At 38.7% G+C, this 12,314-nt stretch overlaps 1 protein-coding gene across 6 annotated transcripts in view; it reads right to left on the reverse strand.

Moving 5' to 3' along the window:
* Positions 1–2,441: 2,441 nt before the first annotated feature.
* LRRC3B (leucine rich repeat containing 3B) overlaps positions 2,442–12,314 on the reverse strand; it is an 88,470-nt gene continuing 78,597 nt past the window's right edge. For 4 of the 6 annotated variants that reach the window (XM_054483147.2, XM_054483151.1, XM_054483152.1 and 1 more), the window contains exon 2: positions 2,442–3,704. In XM_054483147.2, the coding sequence (XP_054339122.1) occupies positions 2,765–3,544 (780 nt within the window). In that variant the 5' untranslated portion in view covers positions 3,545–3,704 and the 3' untranslated portion in view covers positions 2,442–2,764. The remainder of the gene's footprint in view (positions 3,705–12,314) is intronic. The other 2 variants (XM_054483150.1, XM_054483149.1) reach the window with 1 other exon arrangement.

Below are 12,314 nucleotides of genomic sequence, written 5' to 3' on the forward strand. Positions count from 1 at the left end.
GGTATTTATTTTAAAATAAAGAAACAAACAAAAGAATTAATTTTCTCCTCCAATGGCTTACACATGATTCATGGCAACTGAACTTAAAGGCTCTTTTTTTTTTTTTTTAAAAAAAAAAGCACTTAAGGCACTGTTAACTAAAAATCTACATATAGAATTCAGGCAGGAGAATTATTAACCTATGACACACCTCTCAGCTCTATGTATATGGAGAATTTCAAAGTGAATATATGGAAATTTAACTTTCCTGCATCTGAACAGGGATATAACTATACTTACAAAACTTTTTAGAGATTTTTGCTTTACGAGTAATTTTACTTGAATAATACAATTGACCATTGGGAAAATAAGCTCTCATTAGTGAAGACAAAGATTATTTTGGAAGAAGCAGCCTGGAATGGATTATCTGATTTGTGAAAGCTTTTCTAAAATGAATGTGACTCATACACTCAAATAAATACAATTAATTTACCTTTTTAAAGGGTTGTCTTAGCCAAGGCTTGATTTTCTTATTCTTTAGGAAAAAATATGTGTATTTCAGTTCAGTTGGGCATCTTTCTAGAGTACCTGCAGAGATACATTATAATATTGTCCTCCAGGGGGCGATAAATCTTCAGCAAAGCTTCAATCTCACTGGAAAGGTGAATTCTCAATTCAGTTTGTAAAAGCAGACAGTCTGGCTTCCTTCTTGCTCGGATGCAGGAATTCTTGGGCCTATATCCTGAATTTTACATCTAGGAGTTACCTCAGGCTTCTAGACTAGATCTAACTCTTTTAGCAAGTTTGGTGGGGTTGGGGTGAAAGCCCATGGCCCTGGGGTGTGTACCATGAGCAGAGCCTGGCCACAGTGCTCTGCATGCCTCGCCACAGGTCCTGGATTAGCTGACCCTGATTGTCCCTTGCAATAAATAAACATTTAAAGAGACTATTGCTGCCTAGGACCTCTAGGGCTTTCTGAGAGCAGAAATATTAGGCCCAAAGATACCCTAACTTGGGTTGGAGAAGGCTAAGTGTCTTAAAATGGCAGAGGTTCCCTCTTACCTACATAAATCTCACAAAGGGCTATTTTTGTGCTATTTGAAAAATAAAACCATCATGTAGGAGGCTGCAAAACTCTAGGTCTGAGGAATCAGCAACTTTAGGTGGTAAAGTTGATGAGCATAAGGCAGCACAGTGGATAAAAGGTTCGTAGGTTCTGGAGTTGACAGACTGGGTTTCAATGCCTGCTATGCTTACAAACTCTGTGTTAATTACTTAACTCCTGTGTCTCTGATTCTCATTCACAAAAGACTGTCTCACAGGGGAGTTTGTAAGGATTCATTAAGATACTCCAAAGAAAGTACTTGGTGCATAGTAAGTGTTCCATAAATGCCATCAGTTCTATTATTCCTTAGTCTGGAACTGAGATCTCTACTATATAGTTCCAGCCTTGTTTCTCACTTCTTTGCATAGACCCCTTCATCCCAAACACCTCCCTATATGGTATCCCTCTGCTCCTTCTGCTTCTTCTATCTTCCTTGTCTACATCATCACCTTATGAGATTCCCACCCAAGTTTTAAGGATTATCTGTAATGGTACCTTAAAACCAATAACTTCCACACAATTCCCTACTCCCAAGAACCAAATGTGCTTTCTCCTATCTCTGGCCAATGACAAGGACACAATATCTTGATTGTATGACAGATGCCAGGAGTATATATATTTTAAAACTCATAGAACTGTGTACTTAACCTAGGTGCATTTTTTAACAGAAAATTGTAACTATAAACCAACTCAGTAGGAACGTAATGTGAAGACCTTTCCTTGGAGACAGAAAGATCTGATTCAAATTTAAGTTCTAATACTTTCTACCCGGAAAATCAATGAACCTCTCTTACTTGAAGTTTTTTCCTACGTAAATAGAGCAGCTGTCACTTTCTTCTCTTGTTGTGAGAGTTTAAAGCCACAATAATAGCATAAAAATGCCTCTCACAGTGCTTGCACCCAGTTGATGCTACATGATTACGAGGACCTTCCTCCCTAGCATAACCATTTATATATTTGTCACACACACCCCAGTCCACCAGAAAGTAATCTTGAGTACAGGCTATGTGCTGTCGTTTTCTTTTCCATTTTGTCCAGCATAGAGCAAAGGTACAGTAAGTATTTGGATTCAATAGCTAATTATATCTATTTTTGAAGAGTAAATGCCAAAAGGCATCCTGACTTAAGCCTCTGAAGGATGCCACACTTGTGTATAACCACCTAGTAAAGCTCAGTATTTTAGAGTCTGACAGATACTTAACTCGGCCAATAATTCAGCTATGGCTCCCCAGTGTACAGTAGGGCTTAATAACACATTTTTTCATTGTGATAGTTCTTTGAGTTCATAAAGGTTGTCTGTTTTTCTTTAGAGCAAGTAGAATGACTATACTGTTTTCTTGACCAATAAGTCACTCTGTTTTCCATGGTTCAAAGTTAAGCTTTTATTTGGTTTTAAATTAAAAAAATAAATTTCATTATTAAATAGTGAGATGGATCTAACTAATGTTCAGATAGTAGCTTACTCAGAAATATACCATCGGGGGTACAGTTAAGGGGTGGATCATCTAAACTAAAATTGTTTGTTATGTTGTAGTGTTTGTTAGAAGTTCAGTAGTGGCATAATTCAAAAGAAACTGAAATACAAAGTTTCAAATGTTTACAATGGATGGGAGAAGTAAACCACTTATTTCTACTGCAATCTCAAACTACTTTCTTTCTCAACGCCAGTCAGTTTGGACACTATACCACAGTGCTAATATCATCAGGTTCATCTGCTTTCTTTTGCCTGCTTGGCAGGGATTTCAAGTATTCGAGGTGTCTCCGGGCATCCTCCTGATTTTGCCTCACATAATATACCACATATGAGATCACCATGGTGAACCAGCCAAACATGGTGACCAGCATGGCATAATCGGTAGTTTTTTTAGGGAGGTTACAAAGGTCAGCGTCGTTGGCAGCATTGAGGAATGGTCTGCCAGCATGTTCATCCAACACGGACGTTTTACAGATTACGTTGTGGGCTGTCTCATGATTGGACGCCATGCTCCTCAGAACTTGCTGTAGAGTACAGTCGCAGTGCCAAGGGTTGTTGGCAATTCTGGCCCTGGCCTTCAGGTTATTGAAGGCATTTTTGTGCACACTTTGAATCCGATTGTCGGACAAGTCCAGAGTCTGCAAGGTTTCAGCTACTCCTTTGAAGGCATGCTCATCGATAAACTCAATGCCATTTTTGGACAGGTTGAGAACTCTCAGTTGATGGAGGTCCTTAAAAATTTCATTGGGAATAGATGTGATCTGATTGGAGTCCAGATACAGTAGGACTGTTTCAGGAGGAAGATCTCTAGGTATTTCCTTGAGATTTGCATTGCTACAGGTGACATTTAAACCCCCAGAGGAAGAACAAAGACAGCCCTTGGGACACATACTGGCAGAATGAAAGCACAGTATCATAAGAACAAAACTTTGTAGGAGGAGACACATGGAGAGGGAACGGGTTAACCACAGGTCTACCAGATTCATGCTGGAATGTCAGCATAATCATGAGCCCATTCCTCATTTACTCCAACAAGCGTGGTAATGGTTCCAGCCGTGTCCACACTATTGATTTCCTTCTTGCGTGGTTCAAAAGGCTGCAGCTAACACACGTGTCTCTTCATTATTTCTTTCCTTGCTTGGGCACCTAAAGGAAAGGGAAACAGATGCAATTAGTTCCTTTGCAAAGGGAGGTACTTGTAATTAAAGGTGTTCTCAGGTGTCTGGCATTCTGCATGAGCAGGGGGGTTAGTTATGCAGGTAATTTCCATCAATGCCACTGGGAGTTATCTGCGAAACGGGAGTCTCCTGTTCAAATCCCAGGTGCTGGGGGAGAGAACTGTGAACATATGAAGATATTTCTGAATTCTGTTGCCTGGTTTTCAGTTGGATAGAATGAGAACAAATATTCCCTATTTCTCTGCTGCTCTCCACATCCTGGACCCCTTCGAATTCTACAAAAATGAAATTTAATTATGTCTCTCACCCTTTCTGAGAAAACAGATGCATTAATGCAATTTAGTCCTGCACTTGGGCAGCAATGAGAAATAATGCCAATATTTCATGGTTAATGACTCTAGACAGGGATATCTGTCATGTCTTTTGAATGGATGCCCAATTTGGAATATTGCCTCTAAAGAAACATCTTACTTGAATTAAGAAAATAATAAATGCATTCCAACAAAATATTGCTAGAGGCTGACAACCAAGAACCTCCAGGATAGTTGCCTTCCTTGTGACCTCTTTAAAGTACATTATACCTGGGAGGATGCTTTTAACTGAATTTCCAGAGGATCCTCTCTCTCTTTTCTAAGGACCATATCCCCTTCCCAATAAATGCTTAAATATGGCACACACCTATATGACTTTTTTATATAACAAGAGAATTAAGAAATGCTGTCTTTGAAGACTTCTGCAATAGACTTCACTCTCTATATGTTGCATGTTGCATATATATACTGTTAGTGTTGGCAGGGGCCACAGAAATTGCAAAATTAAGTGATGAACAAAGTTATGGAACTTACTCAACAGCAGAGAGCAGAGATAAGACTATAAGTTAACTCTCAAAATTACCCTTTAATATAGAGAAGAAAGCACACATCTTTGGGGCCAGTGCACAGAGGAGACAAGTGGATCCCAGAGAGATCAGGTTACTTACCCAAGGTCAAACAGATTGAGGTGTAGAGACAGGACTCAAGCCAAAGTCTTTGTTCTGACTCATTAATATCAAAACTCTTTCCACTATCCACACACTCTCTTCCAGTCTCTTCTGCTCTATAAGTATCCAGCAAGCATTGCTTATTGTGATTTCTGATGCTGTTATGTCGCAGCCCTATCTTTTATGCTATGAATACTGTTCCAAGTTGAGGACCCCATGGAGCTCAAGTGAGGGGTCCCTCTGCATTTTGAAGGGAACCCATGCCTGACTTAGAAGATTCCCTCCCAGGATCTAAGAAACAAGAAGAGCATTCACTCCTCTTACAGCAGTGAACAACAAACAACTTTCTGCATGAGCAACTAATGACTTTCTGAAAACTTATCTTTTATGAAGATCCCAGATGGATAAATACAGAGGGAAATGACTCCACATGTTACCAAACTCACAGAAGAGAAGATTAATATGAGCTGAAAACATAATGATCTGGATTGTTAATCATGGAAAAAATGAGATTAGCAACAGCAGAATGGAGCGGATGTGCTTTTGGAAAACTGAGTCCCTTAAATACCAGAGAATGCTAAAGAGAGACCCTAAGCTTACTAAGCCCTCCATCAACAGATCATTTCATTGGCAATGAAAGTGTCCTCCCTTTCATGTTTCCCTTCAAAACTGTATTGCATAGCACTTGGGGACTCTAGGAATCTAGATGGGAAAGAAAAAAAAAATAAACACGTGTGGAAGGGAAGAGAGAAGACAGGAGTAGAAGGACAAGGCAACGAATTCTAGGAAAAGGGCATGAGAAAAACACAGGAGATAGAAGAAATTAATGTAATTGAAGAAAATAAAGGGAGTCCACATCAACCAAGTGATTTCCATCTATTGAGTATATGCAACCAGCCTAAAACATGCTGAAAGATGAGAAGCCTTTTCTGGAGGACACTTCATATTTCTCTTGGGATTCATTAAAGGAGTTTGGCATAGAAAAGAAATGTTCTCTATTCAGAGTACAAGCTCCATGACAGCAGAGGCTTGTTTCTGCCTCCTGCAGAGACAATAGTAAGCAATTAAAAAGTAAAAAGTACACTGAGTTTGTATATCAGCTTTATTTATTTATTTATTATTTTATTTTTATTTTTTGAGATGGAGTCTTGCTCTATTGCCCAGGCTGGAGAGCAATGGTGTGATCTCGGCTCACTGCAAATCTCCGCCTCCCAGGTTCCAGCAATTCTCCCACCCCAGCCTCCTGAGTATCTGGAACTACAGGCACACACCACCACGCCCAGCTATCTTTTTTTTTTTTTGTATTTTTAGTAGAGACAAGGTTTCACCGTGTTGGCCAGGCTGGTCTTGAACTCCTGACCTTAAGTGATCTACCTGCCTCAGCCTCCCAAAGTGCTAGGATTACAGGTGTGAGCCACTGAGCCCGGCCTGTATTCCAGTTTTAATTCTTATTAGTAGTGGTCTTGGGGGAACTTATGCAATCTCTCTAAACCTCATTTTCTTTATCTTTGTATAAAGATTATAAAAGCACCTAATTACAAGGTTGATTTGAGGGTTATATGAAGTAATCCATGTAAAGCACTTAGCACAGTACGAAATTGGTAGTAAAAGTTCAATGCTTTTAGCCATAGTTACTATTATTATTCTCGGATACATTCCCAACACACAGCATAGTGCTTGGCATATAGTGAGGACTAAATAAATATCTGTTATATGAATAAAGCAACAAAATATTGAAGAGTCTAGGTATGCTTTTTCTTCTCCATGGCAATTATTTTTATAAATATTTTAAACATAAACATAAATATTTTAAACATAAACATTGGCTCATCAAATGTCTACTGGTCTTATACGGCAACATAATGGACTTTGGAAAGTCATATATGTTCAGGCTCCTAGGAGATGGAAAGAAGAATGGAACTCTTCCTCAGCAGGCTTCTTTACACTTAATCAGGGTTTCTCCAGAATGATCAGTCCAATGGTCATGGTCACGTATAAGAAATGTTTAGGACACAGGTTGAGTTCTCTACTCAGATTGCAGTCTTTCTTGAGATGGAATCCATCATATCCCAAACGGTCTACCTGTGAACTGGATGTAATGCTGGTTAGGAGTACAAACACAGAGCACCCCTTGCTTTCAAAGAAGTTGGACTTGAACTAAGTATTTCATTTTTTCTCTATTATGTTTGATAAAAAGAGAATAAAATCTTCTGGGCTTGGCTATATTGCTGAGCTACTGTGACTCACTCAGCCTCTAGAGCCATCAGCCCCAGCCAGAATAAAGTGACAAAAGATGCAGGATGTAGATAGCTGAGCCCTGGGATGCTGCTGTGGTTTGAATATGTGGGTCCTTCACATATTCTGATATCTAAATCTAATCCCCAGTGTGAGGATATTTGGAGGTGCGGCCTTTGAGAAGTGATTAGGTCATGAAAGCAGAGCCATCATGAATGGAGTTAGTGCCCTTATAAAAGAGGCCCCAGAGAATTCTCTCATCCCTTCTGCCGTGTGAAGAAACGGAGAGAAGAGAGCCATCTATAAGCCAAGAAACAGGACCTCACCAGAAACCAAATCTTCTGGCACCTTGATTTTGAGCTTTGCAGGCTCCAGAACTGTAAGAAATCAATTTCTATTGCTTTAGCAGTGCAAAAAGACTTAGACAGATGTCCAGGATGTAGACAGCAAAGCCAAAGGTATCAAGTCAAGGTCATCTTCACCAGGGAGGATGGAAGAGCTCCTCTCCACTCTATGATACTGGTTCTGTAGTTTCCAAAGGGATTATCAGTTTGACATTGCTTTATATTACTAGAGAGGTCAACAGTGGCTGTTGGAAAAGGAAGATATGAGGATATGTGCCTCAGAGAAAAAGAGGTGGATATTCTTCTGACATTGGTTATCATCCAGCAGAATACAGGGCTAAAAAGCTTGGAAGCCTAAAACTCCCTTAGCTTGAAAGCCTAAAACTCACTCCTGCTCTGATTGAATCACATCTACACACAAACCCAAAGCAGTAAACAAGCTATGCTGCTGGGCAAGAAGAGTGCCTTCCTACTAACTTCAGAATGAGTGGTTAGAACATAAAGAAGGGCCTGGGGTTGCACTGGTAATGGCAAAAACAGCAACAGCAACACTGCCTGTCTTTCTGATAAGGAATAAGACCCATTAAAGGGATGGACCAAGTTAAACAGCATCTTTCCTCCCTCCTAACTCCCCCTTTGCAAATCGCGACTCACTGGACTACCCTGTCCCCATCTACTCATTCCCTTTAACTACGTCTGGGTCAAGCAGAAGCCGTAATATTTCTGGATGTGGTGTTTAAGTATGCACTGCACCCCAAAGGAGAATTATTTTATCCAGACTCATATCTCGCTCACATTTTCTTGCCACCCAGCTTTCTGAGCATCAGCAGTTAATTCTGGGATTGAGTGGCAACCATCAAATACCATTTCCAGAAGAAAAAAACCAGTGCATTTAACAGAGTGTTCATTCAGTGAGAAGACAGGCCATTCAGTGGCTGATTAACAACTGACTTTCTGCTTATTTCTTTCTTTTCGTCATTAAATGATAGGAACATTCAGAGATTCTAACCCAAAAGCTTTTATTAACCCTTCTAAGTGAGTGTACCAATTCACAGAGAAATACCAGATACACCAGTTTCTTCCAATTATAGTCTATGCAACTCTATTACTAAACAGGAGAATTTGATTAAAAAGGAAATAGATAGCAAAACAGGAAGGGCTTTTAATTTAAAACATAAAATTCAAATCAACGGGGAAAAACCCTCATACATTTAATTATTTAAAATTTAAAACTTCTCTATGAGAAAAAGTTAAGGTCCTAAGCAAAGTCAAAGAACAAATGACAAAACAAAAGGCTGATTATTTTAATACACAGAAAATCCTTACAAAAGAATAATAAACTAATCTAATTAAAAAAATGGAGAGCTGGGTGCAACAGTACACACCTATAGTCCCTGCTACTTATGAGGTTGAGATGCAAGGATTGAGCCCAGAAGTTTGAGTCCAGACAGGGCAAGATAGCAAGACCCTGTCTCTAAAAAATAAAAATAAAAAAAAGAAAAAAAGCCAAAAAGAAAAATGGATGGGAAAATAATATACATAAATGGCAATGCATATGATGTATACAAAATAAACAATATGAAAAGATTCTTGATCTCACTGGCAGTAAAATAAATTCAGGTTAAAGTACTTATCATCTAGATTAAAATTAGGCATAGTATTTAGTGTCAATAAACATGTTAAGAACAAAGCGTTCTCAAACACTTGATAAGAGGATAGATGGTGCACTCTTGTCATATGAGCAATTTGGGAATATCAGTCAAAAATTTAAAATTGAAGAATAAGCTGTTGATGATATAAAGATGTCCAAAGATTACCCTAAAGAGCAGCTCAAAAAAAAGCAAATACTTATAATATAATCACATTTGTGTAGATTTTTTAAAGAAGATAAATATGCAAATATAAATATGCAATTAATATGTTTACACATGCATAGATCACTTCCAAAAGGGTATATCAGAAACTATTAGTAATGGTTAACTCCAGGTGAGTAGTAGAACTGAGGGGCTGTCAGGGGGAGAAGAGGCATTGCCTTTTTATTTTATATTCTTTTGTACGGTTTTAATTCCTGATGGTATAAATGTATATTTTATTTTATTTTACAATAAATATTTAAAAGATAATGCAAAAGGACTAGGATTAGCCAAAAAATGAACCTACATTTAATGCCTCAGAAAGCAACTATTCAGTGCATGAAAGAGTTGAACAATGGTGGCCAAGATGCCAAAGGCAAATGAAAGAACAATGAATTATTAAAAGCAGTACATGTTTCATGATGAGAGACTGAATATACAAACGGACAGTGGCCACACCATATACAAAAATAGATCTCTGACGCACAATCTGCAGCAACTAGACCAGGAAACCAAACCACAATCTCTGTAGAAAACAGCCCAAATCAGCCAAGAACTGATTATTAACTGATAATTTTCCTAATTTTTGACCCTGCTTCCAACTTAGGACCAACCAAAGAACACGAAATGTACACCCCTAACCAATCATGTAGGCTGCCCTTCTAGTTAGCCCACCTATAGCTTCCCCATGTCAACAGCCTTCAACCAGAACTCTCCTGAAGCCTTCCTTTCTTCCCACTATAATGCTTTTATACTCCTCTGCCAGCCTTTGAGTCTCTCTGTGAAATGCAAGGGATGGTGGTTTTCTCTTTTGCTGTAGGAAGCTCTGAATGAATAGCATTTGCTTATTCTCATTTGGGTGGTTTTTGTTTATTTTCACAAAACCTGAAGTTTGAGTACTTGATATCTTTAATGCGATATTCCCAAAATTAGTCTTATTGACTATCATAGAGCTTAGATATGATTTATTTATATGATCAGGTTATCCATAAAATAAGTATGGGTTGCATAAACCATCAATATGTCTAATTTCCTGTGTATTTGTGACTAAAATAACTAGGAAAAGAGAGTTGGGACCTGGCTAATTCAGGTGAATAAACTGCATAAGTAATTTTTCCACTGCTGGTCTTTGGGATCATGTTTGGAGATAATAACTTCTTCATTCACATCTTTAGCACTGAGTTCTGCCATGGACTTTAGTTCTCCATTTCCATTCTCAACCATCTACTACAGGAAGAGTTCATCAGGGCCTCAAACTTTGCATACCCAAAAGTAAAATCATAATTTTACCCTCAGGTTTACCCAATGACTCCCGCCTCCACTGTAGACCACCCTGTCTTCCCTCCTGATTTCTTGAAGTTTTTATTTCTCTTCTCCATTCTACCTGTCCCTTGCTTTGCATTCTCATGGCCTCTTTCCTAATTCAGATATCCAACATCCTGTTCTGAAAGAGCAAAATCCTCCTTCCTGAATTGTTGGTGTCCAGTCTCTGTGCTTCCATCCTTCCAATGTCAGGTTAAAGTAACACTCTTAACCACATCAACCTGCAGGTCAAAAAAGCCCTAATGACCCCTGATGGTTCATAACAATCTCCTTTTACAGTTGTATCTCCCATCATGTTTTCTTACACAGACACAGAAACATGAATTCAACAAACAGCTCAATGAGGAGAAAACTGATGATGAATGGCACTTTGTTCCACAAATATGAGATTTATCAGAAACCAATCCAACTGAAGATCTCTACACTGTAGAATAGCTTTCCTGATTTAAAATCCCGATTATAAAGTTCTGGCCCATGAGTCATTTAGGTGGCTCATTAATAACAACAGCTGTGATCCTTTAGTCAAGGATATGAACTGACAAGGCAGACAGACGCATGAAGAACAGAGAATATTTTCGTTTAAAAAGAGAATAATCTGGTAGCAGATCCAGAACTGTTTAAGGCAAGGAACTCTTGCAATCCCCAAACTCTCCTTTCTCTAATATTCCAGCCTTTACTATATTATTTACTGTTTTCTACTTCATATTAAATACATCACTTTACCTTCTCTACTGCTAGACCATGAGGTTCCAACAGGCAGTGTCAGTGTTTTGCCCGTTTTACATTCTCACATTGCCCATAGTAAGAATTTAATAAACATTTATTGAAATGAATTATAATCCATTCTCATTTCATTACAACACAGCTATCATTTGCTTGGCATTTATTACACATCACGTATTTAAGTGACGAATTCATCTAGAAGGATGGTAAAATTGAAATTCTGACAAGGTTCTTGGTTAAACGAATGTAGAGTTAAAAAGTTACCATATAACTTTTTTTGGAATTAAGGGGTTAAGTTACCATATAAAGCTTGGCTGACACATGTTCTGTGAGTCAATGTGTCCTTGCCCACTTTGAAAGTAAAACGGTCAAAAGGTACTTATCATGTCACCTTCCCAAGGAAAGGAGAAAGTTTAGTACATGACCCCTGGAGTTGGGAGGCAGAGTGTCTTGGAAAGAGAACCAGGTTAACCTGTTGTTTGGAGATGCAGTTGGGTGATGTTTCGATGTTGGGGTGAGCCTACACTCCCAGAGTTTGTCAATAAGGGATGGGAAACTATTTCCTATAGGTCAAATGTGGTCACTAGAGGGGAAGAGATTTTCAAGGAGTGAGCATCTTGAGTCTTATTTCACTGTTCCATAGGATTTCTTCGTAGAACATAGGGATTCCAGCAACACAAAACTGTAGGGTAGATGCTTAGATTTTGAGCAAGTGGCCACCTGAAACGAATCCACTATCAGAGTCAGGGGAGCCACATCGGGGGAGGGCATGAAAGCCTCAGGAGAGAGAGACCTGAATCCTCTCATCCTATTAATTCTACCTCCTGAGCAGCTGCCACCCAGTTATGCTCACCTGGGGGTGGGGGTGGAATGGAAGGCAGAGAAGAGAAATTAAGCCACTTACTAAATCCTCTTTCCCTTTGAGCCTGAAACAAAGGGAAGGGGAGAACAGTTAAATATTAAATGAAATTCAGGGTTTTTGTTAATCCCTTAAACTACACATTTAAATGATCATGATTAATTTTTATTTTGGTTTAAATTAACTGAGTTTGTGACTTAAAATAATATTAGGACAATCTATTATCTAGGAGTAAGTACAACATTATGGGGCTTATTAACGT

Source organism: Pongo pygmaeus, chromosome 2 (assembly GCF_028885625.2).
Source record: "Pongo pygmaeus isolate AG05252 chromosome 2, NHGRI_mPonPyg2-v2.0_pri, whole genome shotgun sequence".
Lineage (NCBI taxonomy): Eukaryota > Metazoa > Chordata > Mammalia > Primates > Hominidae > Pongo > Pongo pygmaeus.